General features: G+C 27.2%; 1 protein-coding gene across 1 annotated transcript; it reads right to left on the reverse strand.

Annotated features, from left to right (window-relative positions):
• Window positions 1–1,971: 1,971 nt before the first annotated feature.
• Window positions 1,972–22,188, reverse strand: LOC145836106 (uncharacterized). The gene is made up of 12 exons (XM_082943913.1): window positions 22,043–22,188; window positions 19,689–19,743; window positions 19,079–19,218; window positions 18,905–18,971; window positions 17,547–17,617; window positions 8,590–8,686; window positions 8,293–8,358; window positions 6,170–6,242; window positions 5,712–5,846; window positions 3,270–3,342; window positions 2,868–2,965; window positions 1,972–2,570 (listed from the first exon to the last, which is right to left on the reverse strand). Exons 1-12 carry the CDS (start codon window positions 22,172–22,174, stop codon window positions 2,348–2,350), a joined length of 1,230 nt encoding a protein of 409 aa, XP_082800039.1. The 5' UTR covers window positions 22,175–22,188; the 3' UTR covers window positions 1,972–2,347.
• Between the last annotated feature and the right edge of the window lie 1,678 nt (window positions 22,189–23,866).

Consider the following 23,866-nt stretch of genomic DNA (forward strand, 5'->3'; position numbering starts at 1 on the left):
AACTAAAAAGCATCCTTTTGAGAAAATTAAACAAAACCTTTTAATTCTATAAAAAAAGAGGAAAAAAAAATTAAAACTAAGAGGTTGCAATAATTTTAACAAAAAACAAAAACTAATAAAGCTTAGTTTATATTTGTACTCGTAAAATTTAAAAAAAAACACAAAAACTTATTTTAAAAATTAAAGTTTAGTTTTGAAAAACTTCTGAGAGTTTGAACATTTTTATAAACCTATAAAATATTTTTGCTTTATTATTAAACTGTTGATTATTGGAAAAAATATTATTGTTTTTTTTTTCAAATTTTGTCTTGGACAAGACTTTAAACTGTTTCAAAGTGGTGTACGACTCGATTACCTATCGTTTTTTTCTTCGTACACCAGGTTCTAGGACCTATTAATTTAAGCAATTTTTTTTGTCGTTCAATATAAATTCAACTAAATTGGTCGATAAAGAATATCTTCAAAAATTTGATAACTTATCTAACTTTTAATAATTTTGCTTACTCTTTGTTTATTGTTCATAATTTTTCTCTAAAATACTCTTTTGGCTATAGTTAAATTGGGAGCCACTCATACAAGCTTGAAGCTTTTATAAAATTTGACATCAAGAAATTCTGTAAAGTTTTATTATGATAGTTCGATATTTTTTAGTTTTCTTTTAAACAGAGGTCGGCAGGTATTTGGTGGCCACGAGCCAAACTTTGAACTTTTTAATATTTTCGAGCCGCAGTTTCAGCACTTATTTTCCATGGCATTCCCAAAATATCTAGTGTATGTTTCGAAATTCCCGTAAATTTAATCTAAGACCTTTCTTATGCTGTTTACTTCCAACCTCAGACTATCTATTGTACGTTTTAATATTTTTTACGGGGCTCATATGACCCGCGGTTTGCCTACCACTAACTCAAAATCTTGAACTTTTTTAATTAGAAGCTTCAAAGTTTTATTTAAAACCGCATTTATTTTTTGGGCAGTTTTTGTATGAGTGGTGACCTTTCTACTACAACGTAATCAAATTACTTATAACCTAAAATTTTTTACTTGTGCTCTTCGAGGTCATATCTTAACCTGATAGTTTTTATTTTTTTGGCTTATTGATCGGTTTCGTACGATTGGTGTGTACTAAAACATCGCATTTTTACTGTAGTTCTTAACGTCGAATTAAAGCTTAATGAATTTAAATAATTTAAATTTTTAATACTTAATTTCAACTTAGAACTTTTTATTTGTAGCTTTCAAAACTTTTATAAAGAGTTTTTTTTTTTCAACTAGACCTTTTTTGTATGAATTGTGACGTTTCTATTACAACAAACTTTAGATACAAACGTAATTTGGCGTTGAAATGTTTTTTTTTTTATATTTGCAGCTTTGTAATTTTTCAAATATGCTATGTCCATTTAAATGCTTAATCAATTGTTGCCATAATTAAAAGCAAAGGTTGACTATGTAATCAAATGCAAATATTCATGTTAGAATTATTTGAATATATTTTTATTGTAATAATAGCCTTTTATAAATTACCAGAGAAATTAACCACTTTATATAAAAATAAAATTTATTTATACTCTTGAAATTATTTTTACAATACTAAGCTCGTAAAAAAGTAATATAAATATGCTAAATATATCACTTTAACTCGTCTGTTAGTTATAAACAAAAATGAACATAATATTCAGTCTAATAAAATAACATTTGTATTTTACGTTCATTACAGGCTATAATTGTTTATCTATAGCAATATTTCAATAAAAAAGCATTTACACCTCGCAACCTTTAAAGTTCGGAATATATAAACATTTCTTCTGAATTATTTTAAAAAACATATTTAATAATTCTGTCAGGAAATAACTATCATAAAAGCTTTTTTTTACTAAACGGTTACCCTGCAATTATAAAAAAAAGTTGTATTTTATTTTGAAATAATAATTAATTTGAACATATATCAAATATAACTAAACATTATTAACCAGTAATCAAAATAAGTACAGAAAAAATTAATGTTACACAAAACATTTTTACTAAAAAATTAATAAATTTTTTTTGATAATTGGTTAATTTATCTTTTAAAATAAACTAAGTCTAATAAGCATGTATAATTAACTGGAATTGAACTTTTTTACTATGTTTAAACTAAGTAAATGTTTAACCTTCTGTAAAAAGGAAAACAAAAATATTAAAGGTTTTAAAAACTTGAAATTTCTTTTGTGTACAAAACTAACAAAACAATCTTAATGTCACGTCAAATATAAGAAATAATTTTTTAGCCTGGCAGTCTTATAAGAGTACAAGTATCCATAAACTGGTTTGTCATTGAATTGTTCTAATGCTTATTGACTCCGTACAAAAATCAACAGAAATCAGAGTCGAGAGTTGAGTCGAATTTTCTGCTTGCGATGATTCGATGTAGTTCGCTGCTGCCGATGATGGAAACATCCCCGGTGAGGGGGGTGACCGGATGAAACGAGCTGTCTCCATAGTTACTGGTCGGTGTGGTGGGCTGGTCCACAGCTTCGTCTTCTTCAACTTGCTCTTCTGGTGTTTCATTGCTGATTTTGAAGCGCGATAAAAAGCTGTGAAAGTTTAATGTTTTTACTCCACATAACTTTTTATCTGCTTCTAATGCAACATGTATAAACATAAACCAGCTACAAAGCTGTATAACATATTTTTTTTACTGGTTACTTTTTAACGAAAATTCCATTAACAAAAATCAGAGTCTAAGGTATTTGTAAAAAACAAAAGTTCATATTTTTAACAGTAGCTTAATTTTCGTTTTATAAAAAAAATATGTTATTAATAACTGATAATAGTATTATGCTAAGATATTCACTAAACTATTTTTTATGAAATAATTGAATTCTAATGACCTTTGAGTTCCAAGATTATTACTTTCAATATAACTTATAAGTTCTGTAAAATTTTCTTCATTTTCGTTGTATTTTTTATGCTCTTCACTTTTCAGATGCTTAAAGTTGAAATTTTATTTAATAAATATTATGACAAAAAAGGACTGCTTTCAACGAAAAATTACAATTAGTCAAGTTTTTAATAAGAGTTATCCGATTTTTATAATACTATAACAATATTGTTTGACTAATCTAAAAAAACAAGCATAATATTTTAAATATAACTCAAAAATGTGTTTTATTTTATACATTTTTGATAAACAAAAAAAAACTATATGTAAATTAATACTTTTATCTATTTATAAGATAAGTTAATAACTCGTATAAAAGCGTGATCTTTTTATAGTAATGAATTGAAATAACCTGACTTTGATTCAGGTAACATACTTCACACCGCTCGCAATAACCTCGCTTTTGTTTTGTTTGTCTCACCTCACTGTTTTGAATTACTTATTAATTTACAAGAGATACTTTTAGCATATACAATATTGACATTTACTTGGAACAAACAAAACCACTATTGAAACAATTTTCAACACATTTTGTACAAAAAAGTGTTCGCTCAAAAATTATTTGTACTTCTTTAATTTTTATTTTTATAATCTGCTGTTAAACAATTAGTCGTATTCAACTTCACATCTAACCATAGCTACTTTGTATTATTAGCATATAACCACCTTGTTGTTTTATGTTTTACATTTTAACTTTCATATTAAACACAAACCTGTAATTTATAATATAGTTTAATTACTAAATATCTAAAACATCTGTATAAGATCTTTAATTTAGATACCGGACTGCTCCTTTCTAAAACAATAACTAATTAACTATTTTACTTATTGTATAATATACATGTCGTTTAAGTCATGGTGGTTTTATGTATGGCGCTGTAACTTAATTATTGGTCAGGACTTTGAAAGCTTAATAACAATTTAGAATTTTGTGCTTTGTTTTAAAATTAAAATTTTTTTTTAGTTTAAACTCAATCTGCTTTTTAATTGTATCTAACTTTAATTTTGTTATAATTTAGATTCAACCATTATAAACATTCAATAAATAAAGTATACATTATACTATGTTTCAGTGGCTTTTATTGCCTTTACTATTGTTTAATTTATTAATTTAATAATTAATGTTTGTTGTTTTACTTTTTATTCACAATAGATTACATATTAATTTTATAAATCAAAGCGCTCTACTACTTTTTCCAAATATAAGGAATAAATTATCTAACTTTGTAGAACAAATTAACAAGCTAGTCCTAATGTTCACATGTATTGTGACGTAATTATTAGATACATTTTTTTCAATGATTTTTTCAACCAGTAAATATTTTAGAATTAGTACTTCCTTCATTTTCATGTAAGTAGTTTATATTATGATTTTTTATCTTATTTAGTATTTATACTTTAATTTATTTAATTTAGACTTAATACTTATAAATATTTTATAGTTTTATAACAGTCGGATTTAACATTACGTAATTTATCTAATATTAACCTATAAAAACCTATAGCAATTATTTTTATTTTAATGGACACATGTATACACCTACTTTAGCTTCTATTCTTTCCTTACAGTATTTATTTTTTTACAGAGCTCAGTTGAAGTGTATTGACTCGTTTAACACACAGAAACTATGTCAGTGTAATAAAAGAAGGATACTGTATAATTTGTTATGTTATTATTATTATATATTCCAGTGAACTTGTTTCACTAGGATTTTTTGTTAACAAACGCTTAAATTTATATTTTGAATAACTACTTTGTAGATACCATTAAATTTGATTTAAAGTACCAGTATTTTCATGATATCTTCAGTTATAATTTGCTGATAACTTGAGGCCAGAATTTGACACAAAAACTATGATATCAAACAAAAATAAACCTAATCAAAAATTAAAAACAGTACAAGATTATTTTAATGATTCATTCATAATTGCAACTTATTACTTTCAAAGTTGTTAAAGATATTTTATTAAAACAAAACATTTTAGCAGTAATAAAGTACAGTATAGTTATGCCAAAGTGAATTTTCATGGTTGTAAATTTTATGTATTGTTAAAAATCTTAAAACAAAATTAAAAGGTTTTTTTATAGAAAAGTTTAGTATTAAAATATTAGGCCTTACTATCTATACACTTTTATTGTAGGTAAGTGTCAAAAATTCACGAAGGGACACTTTTGCACGAAGACAATTTTGTATTGCGCTGCTTTTGCACGGTTTGACTTTTTTTTAAATCTTATTCATATTTTTATATATCTTTTTGTTACTATTACCCCTAACCCTTGGTCTGTATTTTTTTTTCTTACCTTTTTGTTTTTGATTTTTTTTCTATCACTCTTACCTCTAACCCTTACCCCTTTGGTCGGTAATTTTTGTTTATTTTATTTTTTATTACTTTCTTGCAAAATTGACCCCCCAGAGCAAAAGTGTCTTCGTTCAAAACTCACCTTAATTCTCCTTAGTTGTAGATATTTTTATTGCATTTACTACAGCAAAAATAAGCTTTCAAAATTTAATTTGTATTTTTTACTTTCGATTACTACTTTAATATGGATAAATAGGTTTTTTGTAAGCAAATGCTTTCAACACAAATAAAGTATGTACTAGTTAGCAACATACCACAAATTATTAACTTTAAATGTATTTAACGATTTTGTAAATACTTAAGTATTTGGTAAGTTATTATACTTTTAAATATTAAAATAAACAATTATCACTATAAGTACCAAGCAAATAGGTAACTCAGTCTTACTAAAACTTCTATCTCATTTCTTAGTTTAAAGATACGCAAAACTAACTACTGCTTTTCTTTATAAGAGAATCCAGAACTTCTGACTACAACTTGAGGTGGCTCTTCATCAGTTCCTGACTTTCTTTTTTTAGAATTAATATTGAAATATGGCTGCGAAAAATTATCCTCGTAAGAAGGCTTGCTGAATAATTATTTAGTCTTTTAAAACTGGTAATTGGTTTACAATTTTATAAAACACTAGTAATTTATGATTAAAATACACAAAAAGCATATGCATTTAGTTTGGTTATCATAAACTAACAAAAAACTTAAACTCATTAAATAAAAAATATTCAAACTACTTTATTGGGATTGTGTTATAAAATTTTATTAGCAACGTTTATTAGTTGTAAAATTATTTTAGTGCGTACTTTAAAATATAAACCTAATACTTTAAAAAAAACTATATTTACTATAGTCAGTACAAAAGTTTATAGCTAACAAATTCATAAATATTTAACTAACTGTTTTCCATCGTCTAACTTAATGCAAGGCTCATGTATTTTTATTATTTCATCATTTGGGTTAGCGTGCAAATCTATTATTAACAAACTTATTATAAACTTAAAACATGCTTTGAATATTAAAAAGTTGAATTTCTAATCAAATCTTTCAATCAAAGCATAATATTTAATTTCACATGTTTAATTTTTATTCAAATGATACATTAGATATTTCATTTAGTGTATTTGTAAATAGTTTGATACTAAAAATACTATAAAATTATAAACACAACAGATAAACAGGTTAAAATCAAACTTTATCAAAAGATAGTTTAATTGAATTGAAATTACTACAATTGTTTTTTAGATATACTTTACTATACAACAGTATTAATATGTAAATAATAGTGCGTGTGAGTAAAACTTATGTTTTTTACTTATTTTAGAAATAAAAACATCTTAACAAAACTCAATAAAATTTTAATAAAAAAATGAATTAAGTAGTACAATGCAACTATGATGACTTTTGAAGTTTATCACAAAATTATCACAGAAGATTATTAAATTAAAAACTTGACAATAATATCAAGCCTACCACATACCCTTACTATAAAGTTGTATATAATCTTAAAAGTTAATGTTTAACTATTTATATTCTTATTCAAAAATATTAAACTATTTACAATAGTTAAAATAAATTTAAAAAATTATGAAGATAAAAGTATTAACTTAAACAACAGCCTTAACGCATATAAGTTATGAACTTTTTATCATTCCGGTTATTTTTGACATTTTAGAAAAAAAAAAGTTTTATTTTTTTTTCTACAAGATTTATTATGTCACTGTATAGTGTATACATACATGAATATACAAATACTGTTTTATTTATTCTGGTATTTGTCTTTAAAAAATTTCTTTTTCATTGTGAAAAATCTAAAGATATACCTCTAACTGGAGGCACAAAACCATACTACTTAATCCTTTATTGTATAATTGACAGTATTATAACTGATAACATTTAACTAATTTGTTTAAACTTGAGATTCTGTTTTGCTTATAAAATACAAAATTTGCTTTGAATTCTCATTTTTATTGTCTCTACCTTCGTTTTTATGTTTGTAGTTTTATAAAAAATGAAATAAAAATAATTAATTTTATTGTCAGAAGAGATTTTTTGTTTTCAAAAACAATTTGCAACTTAAAATCACTATACTTTTCATTTGAAAAAAATTAAATTAGTACCTAATGCTTTTCGGATCACTTAATCTTTAAAGCTAAAACTTAAGTAAAACTTTGGTAATTTCGGTTATAAAATTTCATATATAACTTATTTTGTTTGAGTAGCTTGTTTATTATGATTTTGTTTAACTATGTGTTAGTCAATCAAAATTTTTATAGCTCTTCTCAATAAAAGTTTTACTTCAAATTAAACTTTTAAAAAGAAACTAAATATTCCGAAAAGCTTTACATTAAAAATATATTCATATAAAGTACAAATGTGAAGTGACTTTTAAATAATAGTATTATGAAAAAATAAACAAGATCAGTTAAATGTTGAAAGATAAAATATACTTTTAATGAAACAGTCTTTTTTCACTTTTTTAGTTTTTGCCTTACATAAGGAACCTATTGAACTCACAAACTTTGATCCTTTTGATATCTCAAAAAATAATTTTGTTATGCAGTAAAAAGTTTCTGATAGCTAAGATAGACCTCTACAAATACGACCATCTTATAAAAACTAAGGTGGACCCTTGAACAATTTTTTTATTTTTAAAGTTTTAGTCTTGTTGTTTCAATAATTATTAAAAGCATTGCAGAGTATACTATTGAAAAAAAAAACTCTGTGCATACTAGAAAGTTAATTAATTAATAAAGTTAAATGGTTTAATTGTATTTATTTTCAATGGTATAATTAAAGTTTTAAATACCTTTTGCTATTGCCTATCATCAAAATATTTATAATATTGAACATATCTTACAGTCAAAAAATTGTAAAAAATTCATGTTTTTTAAAACAACAAACATTTTATTTGTCTTTTTAAAGATGACTTTTCATAAAGTTTTTTTTTGTATTCACTTAAATCTATCGGATAAATAACTTTGTTATATAATATTTTTACTAAGTAAAATAGTAGAACTAACAAGTAGGTGGTTTTCTAGGATTAATATTTCCTTTAAAGCATTCTTGAGGAAGCCAAGACATCACTTCTGTTAAATATTTTAAATAGTTAACTACTATCAGTTTTCAAATCGACTATTACTTAAGTCATTAATTGTCTTTAAAGTTTTTTGCTTATTTAAATCTTCATAAATAAGTTATTGCACTATTTATGGAGTGTATTAAGAATGTAAAGTAAGTAAACAAATTAGCTATATATTCAAAAAAAAATTAGATTAAGTTTAACAATTAGTTTGTTATAAAACTTGGTTAAGGCTAACTTTGCAAAGTGACAACTTTAACACCCATATTTTTGGCAGTTTCCAGGATTTTTTCAGTTTCTGCTTCTTTGCTACCATCACTTCGCCTCTTTTCAGCCTTTTACAAAATATGAATTAGTGAAACTACTTATTTGATATACAAAAAGTAAACGATTTTTTGTATTAAAAAAACTAAGTGTTTGATTAAGAAAAATTTTAACATTAAGTACTTAAACTCAATATTTTCGTAGATATACTATATTTTTGGAATATAATTCTATAAATTTATAAAATTAACAGAATTAACAAAACAAAGTTTACTTTTAATGCTGTTTTCTAGTTCATTGTCATAAGATAATATGTTGGTATACTTATTAGTTTTATATCTTAAACTAAGCTATTATCATAATTTTTCAAAATAAAAGTGTTGCTAGTGTATTAAATTGTAACGCTATCTGCCCTGCGTTGTGATAATAGTTAATAAATTTACAAAATAACTAGTTGTAAACACTGACAAGTTTAAATTTATTAAAGCACTATGACGTTTGCTTAACGACGAATTTTTAGTACAAAATGCTATTCTTGTTGTAGCAACGGTCAGTTTTATTTATAAACTCTTGTTGATGACATTGAATTGGAACTTTTAGTGGATTGCAGTTGAGTGTTTAAACTTTTGTAAATTTGTTACTTTAAAAGAAGTACCAAATTATAGATTAAACTTTGTTGCTTATTGAAGAAATTATTAAATTATTCTTCAGCTTTATCAACTTTTTGTATAATTTTTACTTGAGTTAATACGTATTTTTTAAATCACATTTGTTATTAAATATTGTTGATTAAACTGTGCTGTATAAATTATAACCGGTTGTTTTTAGTTTAAGCTACTATTTAAGTGATTACTATACCATTAGAATGATTAAGACTAAGAAGGGCTTAAGACATAAAAATAAGTTAACGGGTCATGCAGATACTGAGCCATCAGTACCTGCTGACTTCAATGGCGACTCTGACTTGATATCGAACTCACAATCTCCCAGCAATATTCAAGCGACAATAAACAGCGCTCATGAAACAGAAGTAAGCGCGCAGACTAGGGACAATAATGAAATTGTAGATTTTAATGCTATAGATGAAGTTGACTTAGACGTTGAGGATTTAGCTCACTTACTAGAGCAAGCTAAGGTTTTAGAGAAAAAAAATAAACTAAAAAATGAACTAAAAGCTATTTATAGAAGATTAGATACCAATAAGACCATAAATGACAGCGGCCTCACCCTTAACAATCACACCTCGCACGCTTTAGGTGAAATGTCAACACAAATAAGTTTCAAGAGAAAAACTCTTGAAAATTGTAAGCTTTTTCAAAAAATTGATGCCGTACGCGATCCGGCTGTGGAGTTACGTTTTTTTGAAGACCGGTGTACGGCTTATGGTATAACATCTGAAATGGAGAAGTTTGAAATTCTCCAGAGAATTTGGCCCCGTTCAGATATAATTGACTTCGTTGAAACACACGACGAAGACAGAACGTATAGCAGTCTTGTTAACTTTTTACAAGGGAAAGGAAGCAAATTGCCTCGCATATTAGGTGCAAGCCCATCATGGCCAGAGCCAGTTCAATTCCAGGACTTGTTTTTGGCAGCTAAGCAATGGGCAAAGTCTAAAGAGGAAGACAGAATTAAATACTTTATGCACAGACATGCCCCTAATAATTTAAAAAACAAAATAAAGGAATGTTTTGGGCTTGAATATAATGAGTTTATTAGGCGCACGGAATTTATATGCGACATTGAAGAACAGAGGGTCTTTGAAAATGCTAAAAACTTTTCATACGAACCTCAGCGATTTAAGCACAATAAGAGATATTACAAACAAAGATGGCATGAGAACATTCCACAAAAAAGGGAACATTTCCGCAGCTATGAACACAGTCGTAGTCAGGGGTATTTCGGGGAAGGGTATAACAAGCGCACGAATTACGAACAAAACGCGCTTTGTCACAAACATGCAAAGTTTGGAGATAGGGCAGACTATTGTGCTGCAGTTTCAACTTGCCCTATGTCCCCGTTACGGCAACAACACGATCAAAAAAACGATTTCCCATCTTCAAAACAATGAGAGGACATGAGGATGGGAACAGAGTTCCTCTTAATAAGCCTGTAGAATCCGTACCAATTCGTCCCTCTGCCAAACCATGGCAGCCTAAAAAGCCATCACCTGAAACAAACTCTCACTCTCAATTGCGTAATGATATCACGACAAAACCAACTGTAAAAACTAATTGGTCGTTTGCTATTTCAAATAAATCGTCTATAAATCCAAAAACCTTGCCTCAAAGTCTATTATTTGCAAAGGACAATGTTACAAACGTTCTTTTCTTAATTGACTCTGGATGTGAAGTTTCTATATTGCCTAAGAATCTAACAAATGGCATAAACCACTACTTTAAGCCGTTCAGTAGAACTATAAAGGGTATTGGCGACAATGAAATCCATCCCATAGGGAGTGCTTGCGTTGACCTTAAGCTAGGTAATTTAAAAACCATTAAACATAATTTTTGGGTTACTCAAGAGTATAGGAGTTATGGCATTTTAGGTATGGACATTTTAATGTCAAACAAACTGTTAATATGCCCTTTCACGTTAGAATTGACGCATCAATTGTCTAACAAAACGACTAAACTGTTTAGGGCCGCTGACTTGCCTGCGTCGGTAGTTGTGTCAATTAATATGGGGGAAGTTAAGGATAGTAATAACATAGCTACGTTAGAGACCAAGTGTGAAGCACTACTGTTGAATTACCCTGAGCTTACAAAAACTCCTGATTATACTGCTCCTAGAAAACACAACCACTTTCTAGAAATTATAGTTGACAATTATAAACCGCGAATGATTAAGGCGCGAAGATGTAATTTAACTTGTCAACAAAAGGTAGATAAAAATTATTCAGACCTAATTGCGAGAGGTGCTGTTGTAAAGGGGGATGCCGACATGTGTGCATCACCAATCACGGTAGTGCCCAAAAAAGATGGTGATTTGCGTATTTGTGTTGATTATACAGTTTTGAATGCCCACACACGCCCATTTTCATACCCGCTACCGCGCATAGATACGCTCTCGGAAAGAATTCCGGGAGGTACCCGTTTTTTCAGCACGTTAGATCTTAAAGAAGCTTACTATAGCTTACCTCTTCATCCAAACTCACGAAAATATGCTGCTATCATAACTAATTCCGGGGTATTCGTCCCTAAGGTGACTTCTTTCGGGTTGCGGAATGCGCCAACACGTTTTCAGCAGTTTATGGACAGTATCTTGTCCTCTTGTGGGGCTTTCACTTTTGTATATTTAGATGATATTCTTGTGTTTTCAGATTCCGCGGACAGTCACATATCACATTTAAAACAGGTTTTAGAAACATTATCGACAAACGGTTTATTTTTAAATCAAGCAAAATGTTCTTTTGCTAGAACTAAGGTAGATTTTTTAGGTCATACAGTAGGTGTTGACGGGGTTGATGTTATGGAATCTAAGGTAGAAGCTATAAAAAAATTACCCTTACCAAACACGCGCAAAGAGTTAAAAAGGGTAATTGGTATGATTAATTACTATCATCGATTCATACCAAACTTGGCCGAAGTAATGGCACCGCTTAATGAAATTTCGGGGGGATCTAAGGCAAGCAATAGGGCAATTATTAAACTTACTGATGGCCAAATCAAAGCTTATCATGACACAATAGCTCTGTTAGTTAAAGCAGCAACAATAAGCTATGAAGACCACACAAAACCCCTAGTTCTCTTCACGGACGCTTCCGACAGCCACGTTGGCGCAGTTCTGGAACAAGAAGGGAGAAATGGGGGAATGCAACCGCTTGCGTTTTTTTCAAAAAAGCTCCCTCCATTTAAGCAAGTACGTTCTACTTTTTATAAGGAACTTCGCGGGGTGTATTTGTCTCTTAAGCACTTTCAAAGCAGAATATTGGGGAGATCCTTAATAATACGTACTGATAGTAAATCAGTAGAAAGGGCCATTAAAAACGAAATGGGTAATCATTCTCCAGCGGAACAACGTTGGATATGCGCAATCAAGGAATTTAATCCAATAGTAAGGCATATAGATGGCCATGATAATGTAGTAGCAGATAGTTTAAGCCGACCCCCACAGTCGGCAATGCATGTTCGTGCGTATAACCAGGATTCTGATTTTGTTTATACGTCTGAGTCAGAGGCTGAAGACAGCGAGTCTGATTACGGTGATTTAGACGGTGAAGAGGAAATTTTAGGTAGTCCGTTAAATGAAGTGATCGGGGAAAATACGACTAGCTTTAATATGATAAATAGGGAAGTTATTGCGGTCTTGCAATGTAATGAACCGGGGCTAGTAGATACCGCACGTAATATGAAGAAAACGGTCGAATATTTACAACCAGATAATTTAGCGGTAGTGGTAGACGAAAATAATAAGCGCATCATTCTGCCCGAATCTATGCGCCTAACAGCATTTAATGTGGCCCATGATAGGTTGCACCTGGGAATTGATAAAACAATCGAGTCTATTGCAAAAGACTATTATTGGCCTACATTGATAAAAGATGTGACTCATTGGGTCAAAAGCTGTGTGGTATGTCAAGCGACCAAAGTAACAAGATATAATCGTCCAAAAATTGGTTTTTTTCCAGACAATACGGAACGATTCCAGTTTGTTCACATAGATCTTGTCGGTCCTTTAAATGAGTCATCTTGTAATAATAAGTATATTTTAACTGCCAAAGACCGAGCCACAGGGTTTCTTGTAACTATGCCGATCACAGATAAGAAAGCTTTGACTGTCAGGAATGCTTTTTTTCAATGCTGGGTTGGTCCATTCGGGGTCCCTCAAGTTGTTGTTTCTGATAACGGTCGTGAATTTGTTAACACCGTGTTAACCGAAGCGTTCGAGCAGTTAGGAATAGATCATCGTTTGGTATCCCCATACAGCCCTCAATCTAACGGTTTCATCGAGAGGCAACATAAGACTATCAATGTTGCACTTCGCGCGTTATCTGATAAGACAAACTGGGCTTTGCATTTGCCTCTGATAACGACAGCTTTAAACAATACCTTCGTTGAAGGTTCACCTTATACCCCAGCTCAATATGCTCTAGGGACGGCCCAGAATCTCTCGGGGAGAGTAATGTTCGACAAAATTGAGGGTACTGACATTATCACCACACCCAACACTCTAGAAACTAAAGTATTTTTGAATATGATGGCTAAAATTGGTAGGCAATTTAAGCGCCACAATAATAAATCATACTATGAACCAGGGATTTTCGAATGCGAATGGGTTTGGCTTAGGAGACAAAACAAGCGGAAACTTAGCACACTCTACCATGGTCCATATAAAGTGCTTTCTTGTTCAGAGCAAAGTATGATTATTCAAAAGAATTCTGGGTTGGTAAAGGTTTCTATAAGGAACGTGAAAGCGTATGTTCCCAGAGTTACAACTTGTGAGGAAACTAAAACATACAATTTAAGGGAACGAGAAGTCCCCATAAGTTATGCCGAAGCATCTAGCTCAGATGAATTCTAAGCGTTCATTCGGCGTAAGTATCTTTTTTTTTTTTACTGCTTTTAAGCGTTTATGTATATTTAGGGGTAGTGAATGGAAAACAACTGGTTATAATTTTATTTTCTTTCTATTTATTTCTTTGGTAACTAGTTTATTTAATGATTTATTAGTAGTTGATTTCTTTTTTTAGTTGTTGCAATTAAAATATTATTTTTGGTTAAAATACCTGTACAAATTTAATAAAGTTTTTCTCTTCTTTTTAATTAATTTTTCTTTTTTTTTATATCTTCAAAAGTGGTTAATTTTTAATTTGGTACTAAAAAAAAAAAAAAAAAAAAAAAAAAACTGACAAGTCATGGATTCGTGACATTTTTGAAATCACCAGCAGTGTCTAGAGAAGTGTGACGAGTTGCAGGCGGGCAACCTGTTTCAGCTGCAAGAGAAAAGAAGCAGTTTCATGAGTTACGTCAGTAGTTGTTTAGCAAACCAGTATGTTCGATTTTTCTTTCCTGTCTACTCATGACCTTGATGCTTATCATTGGAGCCTGGCCAAGAATGCCAAAAAAGGATAAAAAGAAAGGAAAATGTAACGCTATCTGCCCTGCGTTGTGATAATAGTTAATAAATTTACAAAATAACTAGTTGTAAACACTGACAAGTTTAAATTTATTAAAGCACTATGACGTTTGCTTAACGACGAATTTTTAGTACAAAATGCTATTCTTGTTGTAGCAACGGTCAGTTTTATTTATAAACTCTTGTTGATGACATTGAATTGGAACTTTTAGTGGATTGCAGTTGAGTGTTTAAACTTTTGTAAATTTGTTACTTTAAAAGAAGTACCAAATTATAGATTAAACTTTGTTGCTTATTGAAGAAATTATTAAATTATTCTTCAAAATAACTTGGATTACTTATGATATACTATATCCTGTTATGAATGATAGTAAAACTGTTTTTATTTTAGTAAAACACCTAGTAAAAAATGCAGACTGTTAAATATAGCAAATTTGTGATACTCATTTTTGAGTGGAAATTCAATAAGGATTAAGTATTCAATGGAAAAATAGTAAGAAAATTAAAGGTTACAATTGTTCATTGAACAACCATTGTTTGGCTTTAAAAAGAGCTTATTTAAAAAAATGCATACATATAAATTTAAATAGTAATTGTAAAATGCTGATGAAACAATTTTATACTACTTCTTAAGAAAATCAAACGTAATCATAATAACTAAGTATATGAGATCATACTGAACCAGGGACGTAGCTTGGTAGGTTTCTGCAAATCTACAGAAACGTATACTTATGTGCGAAAAAACTTGCTTTTATTTTAGCTTGAAAAGATTCTGCTTTCTTAGCTTTTAGTATTCATTTATACTTTGTTATGCACTCCTTAGAGATAATTTTGACATATATCTACTCTTTAGCACTTTTAGTGTCGTAAGAATTAAACGAATTAAATATATCCAAATTGTAACATTATCAAAAAGCTACAATGCAAAATTGATACTAATGGAAGCTGTAGCTTCAAAAATCAAAATCATACAATTTTATGTTAAAAAAAATTGCATAACTTGTTGTTACTATTGACTACGTTAAATGTTTGATTTTCAAAACAGTATAAGTGTTTTTGAGTTAAATTGTGATATTTTATACTTATTTTTAATGAAGGGTAGGACTTTTAATGGGTAGTTTCAAGTATTGGGTACTTTTAATTGCTGCAATTTTGCAAAAAAATAGTACTCAATAATTTGCATTAACTTTACTTTGGGTAGTTTTTAAGGTTAAACTTTGTGAACAAAATTGCTGTCTAGGCCTATGATAAATTCACTTTGTTTATTTTTCCAAATATGTAAATAATTGTATTTGAATTAATCACTATGTTAACTAAGTTAAGGAAATATAATTTTCAACCTTGATATTTTTTTGTGTAAGTTACAATTTTAAATTAAACCACAAATTAAGCTATTGACTTTTAAAATTTTTTTTATAGTTTATTGATGACTTTAAGTTATCATATTTTATCAAAATTTCATTATTTTACATGTAGAAGTAGTTTAAAAATTACAGATATTTTGGTGATTTTTGTTTTAAATACCAGATTTTAAATTTGTTAATTTCACAAATTCAAGGTTTTTCCAGTTTTTTTTTAAACTGTCAAGTTCCTGGATTCCAGGTGTTTTGGCACCCTGCTCAAAAATTTAAGGAAGTATTCCTTTCAATATTTATTAATAAAATAAAATAATAATAAAATATGACAATTAAAACCTACTGTACTCTCCTATTTTAATGTTACATATCAAAAATTTGTTTTGGTATAAAATACCTCTATTAAGATACTTGTAGTTTAGATTAAAATTTATTAAGTGACATCAACTTGTAATAAAAGTGATCTGCACCCTTCCTGTACCAAGGTGGCTCCTAAAGCTTTTTTGAAACTTGCTTCAATTTTTCTAAATTCAATATATTATTTTAAATGCAAGTCTTATTTACTTTTCTAGACAAAATAAGTGATCAGAATTTCAAGTTATTCTAGGATTTTATATAAAATTCCAATATTCCCATAAGCATCTAGTTTTGATGGCCATTGGTCACCCTGTTAATTTTATTTCAAAATTTAAAAATGTAGCTTTTTTTGAAGTACATAACTCATGTATAATTAGTTCAAATTTTTTTATGACTTAAATTCATCAATAAACTATAAAAGAAAAATTTTAAAAATCATTTGTTTAACTTGTGTTTGAATTTAAAATTATAACTTACACAAAAAATATTTCTATTATTTTGTTAACATAGGGAAGTGTTTAGTATTATTCTGTTGTTTTAATTCAGATATGATTATTTTAATATTTTAAAAAATTAAAAAAGTGAATTTGTCATAGGCCTAGACAGCAATTTTATTTTTTTTACTAAGTTTAAGCTTCAAAACTACCAAAAATAAAGTTAATGACGTCATCAATATATTGGGTACTTTTTGGCAAATTCGCTGCAATTGAAAGTACCCAATATTTAAAACTACCCATAAAAATTCCTCCCGTTTTATGAATGTTTTCTGGGTTTACACAAGTGGCAAGACATAAAGAGTCATAGGGGGTGTGAAGCAAATTGAATTGCCTTGTATACAGTTATCACTCATACTTCAACATTCCATTTTTGATGTATTAACATAACTGCATTTTTTTAGATTAAATTTTAAAAAAATTAGAGGTAGTTTAAATTGCTGTGTTCCCGCTAGGACGTTATAACGAGTTATTTCAGATGTTTTAATTTTTGCAGATTCGTAACTTTTTTGAGCTAGCTACGTCCCTGTACTGAACTATTCTAAAATAAAATTTATTGCTTGTATAAAACAAAAATAAATATGTTTTAAATCTTTAAAAACGATTATTCTAGTAAAGAAATATTAATTTTAAGTTATAAAAACTACTTTTTGTTGTTGTTGTTGCAACTTCTTTTCTCGAAGAAATGCAAACCGGTTTTTAACATTCAGTTTATTATCTGTAAAAATAAATAAAGATAGTTGAAAAAATAGAATTATTAATACAAACATTTTACAGGTTTTATATACTGGTATTTAGAACTACGCACTAATTGTAATAATAATTTTAGTAAAAAACAAATTGAGCAGACAATTTAGATTCACTGTCTTTTATAAGAACAATAAAATATTCTATTCCCACAAGTAAAAATGTATTTTTTGTATTTATCGGTTAGAACTAAGTGTTAAAATCTATGTTTTTATATATTGTTTTATTAAAATATAGAGTAAACGAACAAAAACACAAGGCTTTAGTGTAATTTAGGTAGTTTTTTTTTTGTAATCTAATAAACATCTAACAAAATTTTGTTAACATATCTATTTCTTGCTATATAACTAGTATTCAATGGCAAACATTTGAAAGTTAAATTGAAAATACCATATCTTATTATTTAAAACATTACATGAGTACAATTAAAGCAATTCTATTTTTAAAATAAAAATCATTTTGCTTTATTTATAAATAACATTTAAAGTTAAGGCCATAGGGGGGGGGTCCAACAATTTTTTTTTACAAAAATTAACTTTGGCATTTATATGAAAGCTTAAAGTACAAACTACAAGCCTGTTTTAATAGAATTTTGTAAATATTTTCCGATACAAACGTATGGACGGCAAATTTTTGGGGTCAATTTTCTCGGAAGTTTTGATATTCACTAAAAATCTATCTCCTCCTTCATTTTTCAAGCAATCTTTTTCAAATTTTCAGAAAACGTTCCTTATAATAAAAGGAAAAAACGTTACTTTAGAATTTTAGTATTTTAAAAAAATAAAAAATTTATCAAAAAAATTCTAAAAAAAAGTGTTTTTTTTTTCAAAAAAAAATATTTTTAATTCCAAAGTAACGTTTTTTTTGTTATTTTATAAAGATTATACTGTAAAAGTTTGAAGAAGTTTGCTTGAAAAATGTAGGAGGAGATATATTTTAAATAAAATAGTCTTTTTTCGCTGTTTTAGTTTTCCCTTCCCATAGGGAACCTATTATACGGCCCAACTTTTACTGGTCATATTTCACAAAATACTTTGAATTTTTTAAAGCGATAAAAAGCATCTTGATGCTTAAAAAAAACTCTATAAAATAAGATCAACTTGTAAAAAATATGGTTTACCCTAGAAAATTTAAACTAGAAAAAAAAAATCTGTTAAAAAATGTCTAAAGTATTCAAACTCTTTTATACAAAATATATCAAATATCCTCAAAAAGTGGTCATCCTGCATTAAAAAAAATATATAAATAAAACACTTACTTTTAGAATTTGAAGAGCTCAACATTTTCTTAAGCTTGTCGACATTTCTTTTCTTTCCAGGGGATCTCTTTTATTGAAAACATAGTTAGTGAAAACTAATATGTTATCATATATTAAAATTTGTCTTATTTTTAAATTAGAAATACTGTAATAAAACTATACTTAAAAACATACCCATACTGTTGACTGATTGGTTGCAAGTAAATTTGGAGATGGGGACTTTAACGAAGAATAAGGAGAAAGTAACTTAGGAGAGGCAAGACATGAAGATGGTGATTTTGATGTGAAACTTCTATTGCCTGGTGACCTTGAGGCTGTTTTTATTATTATCCGATTAGTATTGGGTGTAGTATTTTTAATAACATTTCAGTAGAAAAAAATATTTAAAAACAACCGTTTTTATGTTTGGATAGAAAAGTTGTAAAAAAAGATACATATCAATATATAATAATAAGAATTAAACAGTATTATTTCTTTATTACACTAACACATGTTTCTGTTAACACACTTCAACTGGTTAACATACTTCAACGGTGCTACTAAAATCAAGAAAATACTAAAGGTATTATCAAATAATCAGTATTTTATTGATTTTAATAGCTCCGTTGAAGTGTGTTATTCCGTTAACACACAGAAACATGTGTTAGTGTGATAAAGAAATAATACTGTCTAATTTGTTATTATTATATATTCCAGTGAACTTGTTTCGCTCAGATCTTTGTTACCAAACGCTTAAATTTATATTTTTGAACAGTTATTTCAGTATATAGTAATCAAAACTAACACATATTTGTAACAATTAGAAAGTGTATAGACTTGTCCAGAAAGCTTTCTATTTTCTGTAAATAATTACTTTTAAGAGTTAAGCTTTAAAAAGATATACTAAACAATAAAAAAGCATTATATAAATAAATCCAGTATATAAAAAGAAAACAAACTCTATTTAAAATAAATACACACAAGCTAAAGTTAGGCATTTGTAAAAAAAAAGTCAGTGTTTAGTATAAAAATTACTAAGTCACAAAAAAAATTATTTAAAAAATACAATAATTATAGAAATTACACTAGGTTTTGAATAGAAAACTACATAAAACTAAATATTTATATTATCTATCATATATACATTCTACAACAAATATTTTCTTAAAATTGCTAAGGACTTAAAACTTAGGTGGAGTTTTAGACAACTATTAAGTTTATAATCTCAATACATTCTAGTAAATATAAACACATAGTTTATTGTAAAACCCATTGTATTTAAACTGATAACATAGTGTAAAACTATTGTAATAAAATTTTTGTAACTTGTAATATACTTTTTGCAACATTATGTATATAAATTTAGACTAATCATTTTTTTTTTAATTTAATTTTCAGAAATGTTTTTGACAGTATTTCTTTATAGTCTTTTAGCACTTAATAAAGAAATATAGTTTTACTGTAAAAATAGTTGTGAAATAAAAGTTTAAAATAAAAAAGAAAATCATTATTTGAAATTACTTATGTTATGTTGCAAATAGTATATTAAAATAGTGTAAAACTATTTATAAGAAAATTGAATTTAGTAAAATCATTTAAATAAAAATTTGGAAATTAATTAATAAACTAACAGTAAAACTTTTTTTGAGATTACTTTTATTAGTTTCCTACACTCTTTTTTAATATTGCCTCATTTTTAAAAAATGAAAAATAATTTGCACACATTATAAAAAACCCCAGAATATCTAGTGTAAGTTTTAAATTTACCATCAGTTACACCTCAGACCTTTTTTTTTCTCTTATTTACCAATTTGAGAAATCAGAGTAAATTTTAACTAAGACTTTTTTTACTCCTCATTATAAACCATTATATTTTGTGTAAGTTAGTTGTTATTGCTTTAAAAGTTATCGCACAAAAGCATTTGTACCACCTCTATTTTTATTTCTCTTCATTACAAAACCCACAAAACCTAATGCAAATTTTAAATCTCCTATCAATTATACCCTAGACCTATTTTAATCTCTTCATTACCAATGCCATTCTATCTAGTTTAAGTTTTAGAGTTCTGAAAATGATACATAAGCTCTTTTTTCTACTCAAAATCATCTTTTTTTTTTCATCTACTTACATTATTTTTTAAGGTTCAAAAATTTTACAGAACTTTATAATCCTAATAAGTTACCTGTAACTGATAAAAAGTTCTTAAACATTTTTAATAATAGAATTCTTAATTAATGATAAAAAACAGTATTCAAAAATTCTATCCTTTACAACGACAGATGTGAATATGAAAAAAACTGATTACTTTTTTTATGTACCATGATATGTACAAAACTTAAATATTTTTATACTAAACTTTGAACAGTAGTCAATTTGCATTTTATACTACTAAGATCAATAATAAAACATCAAGCTTTGAAAGTATAATATATTTTAGCATGACTATAAGGTCTCATTTTTTAAATTTTCTCCAAGACAGTGTTGTCAAAAGTTTTTTAATTTTTTTCCAGGTTTTGAAAAACAAGTTTTTTTGTCCATTTTTAGTAAAAAATTAAAGTTAAGGTAAAAAAAACCGTCTTAAATAGTTTAAAATCATCTAAAAGATACTTTAGAGTCATTATAAATGTGTTTTTTAATAAATAAAAGTTGAATGATACACAAGTTTTTAATCTTTATCATTTATTTTGTTTCTTTTAAAATCTTTAGTTACTATATATTTGAAAATAGCTTAAAATTCCAGGTTTTTTAGTGATTCTTGTTCCAAGTTCCAAGTTTGTCTTCAAAATTTGTCAACTTTTAGTTTATTTTGCCTAAATTTTCAAACTCTAGGTTTTTCAAGGATTTCAGGTTTTTTGGCAACCTTGACAAGATCACCCACAAAATATGCAGCAACTCAAAAATAATAAACAAGAGATGAGTAAAGGTAATGAAACTATGAATAAGATGTCTAAAATATTCAAAACATTTTATGGACTTAATAGTATCTCTAACAACAAAAAACAAGTGGAAGTATTTGTTAAAAAAATAATCTTAAATATTTTATTACTACTACTTTATTTCTGCTAAGCTAACTTTTTAAGGTAGAAGATGTTACAAAATTAAACTTTAAAATTCATGTGTTATATTAACTACAACTTTTTTTAAACAAATCAACTTACTGAACCACACTTTAATAGAGCATTGGACATTTTATCAAGTAACTTTTTTTCTATACTTGGTGCGAAATAAAACTTAAGGCCTTTAAGTTTTAACTTTGTTGGAGTTATCTTCTTAGTTTTTTCTGTTGACATTATGATATTAGCTATAATTCACAGCAAGTGTTCATTTAAAGTTAGTAAAGTATGTATTGTACTACAAATAATTTTGAAATGTATGACACTAAGTACTATTATGGTAGTTTAAACAAAATTTAAATTTATGTTAGCGAACTGTTTCAATTTATTTGTACTTTGTACAAATATTATTTAACTATCATTTATTATATAATTATACCTTTTTGTATTTAACTATCATAAATTATATTATAGTTAATTAAATATTAAGAACAACTTTCAGTGTGTTTTGTTTTATATTTTAGTTTAGTTTTATTGGCTTTTATTTAGATACTTAAACTACGTTTGTTTATGTCGTTATAAAAAATTATGTTGTTTTTGAGACTATATTTACCGGATAATAATCAAAAGACATTGTGTAAAATCAGCACTAACAGACATTGCGGTTTCATATTGCACTATTAAAAAAAAAGAAAACTATTAACAAAAGAAATAAACTCATCACTCAATGTCCACAATCCACATCATTTAAACGAATTTTTATAGGTTAACATTAACAAGTACATTTTACTGCTCAAAATAATTGTTGCGTTGTATTCATTTTCAGTGTTAAACTGTTTTATTTCAATAAAAAAGGTTTTACTTAATTTTAATTTCTTATTTAAACTTACAAGATTTTTTTTAGTTATTTATTAGTGATAACTTTAACTGTATTTTTTGTATTTTAAATTTTCTTAACTTTAATTTTAACCAAAGTCAAATATTTATCTTTAAAATAATACTTTTCTTTTCTATAAGCCTTTTTTATTTCATACTACATAATGCTAAACACTACAACTCTACCATATCAACTTAAATTGTAAAGAACATATGAAAAATGTTGGTTTTCTATATATAATTCTCATAAATCTTAACTACATTTAATTTATATACACTTTTTTTTTGTACAATAACCTAACTAGCCATTATATATTGTTGAAATTTCTACAACATATTTTTTATATCAATTTAATTACATTCATACTAAAACTTTATAAATTTTTGAATTTATGTTACTTATATAATTTTTTTATTGCGGAATCATAGTTTAAAAACCCGCTTTGCGGTAAAAATGATAAATATAAGTATTTATATACCATTTGCAACTTAATATCAATAGGTTCATTTTGTTTTTTATATTTTATTACACAAAGCTTTTCAAAATCATACAAGATTTCTTTGTCAAGTGATAAATTTTAAATGAAATTTGAAAAAATTTTTCGTTGAGTGAATAGCTAAAAAATAACTTTAAATTATGACGTATGAATAAATTAAAATAAATACAAAAGTTAGAGATTCAGTAATTAAAACTAAAGGCATGTTTATTAATAGATTGTTAATAATTTTGTTTTACCATTTAATGCTACTTGCGTATTTAAGTTAGGTCGCTCTTCTTCAATCAATATTGATTCCAGGCTGTAAAGTTCGCTTTTCTTACATCGTTTTAAAACTTTAAAATTTTGAACAATGTCAGAGTTTTGACAGGATGTGCAGTTAAAAAGATGTAACTTAAATACGCAAGTAGCATTAAATGGTAAAACAAAATTATTAACAATCGATTAATAAACATGCCTTTAGTCTTAATTACTGAATCTCTAACTTTTGTATTTATTTTTATTTATTCATACGTCATAATTTAAAGTTATTTTTTAAGCTATTCACTCAACGAAA

Source organism: Thalia democratica, chromosome 5 (genome assembly GCF_965202585.1).
Source record: "Thalia democratica chromosome 5, ktThaDemo2.hap1.1, whole genome shotgun sequence".
In the NCBI taxonomy this organism is placed as follows: domain Eukaryota; kingdom Metazoa; phylum Chordata; class Thaliacea; order Salpida; family Salpidae; genus Thalia; species Thalia democratica.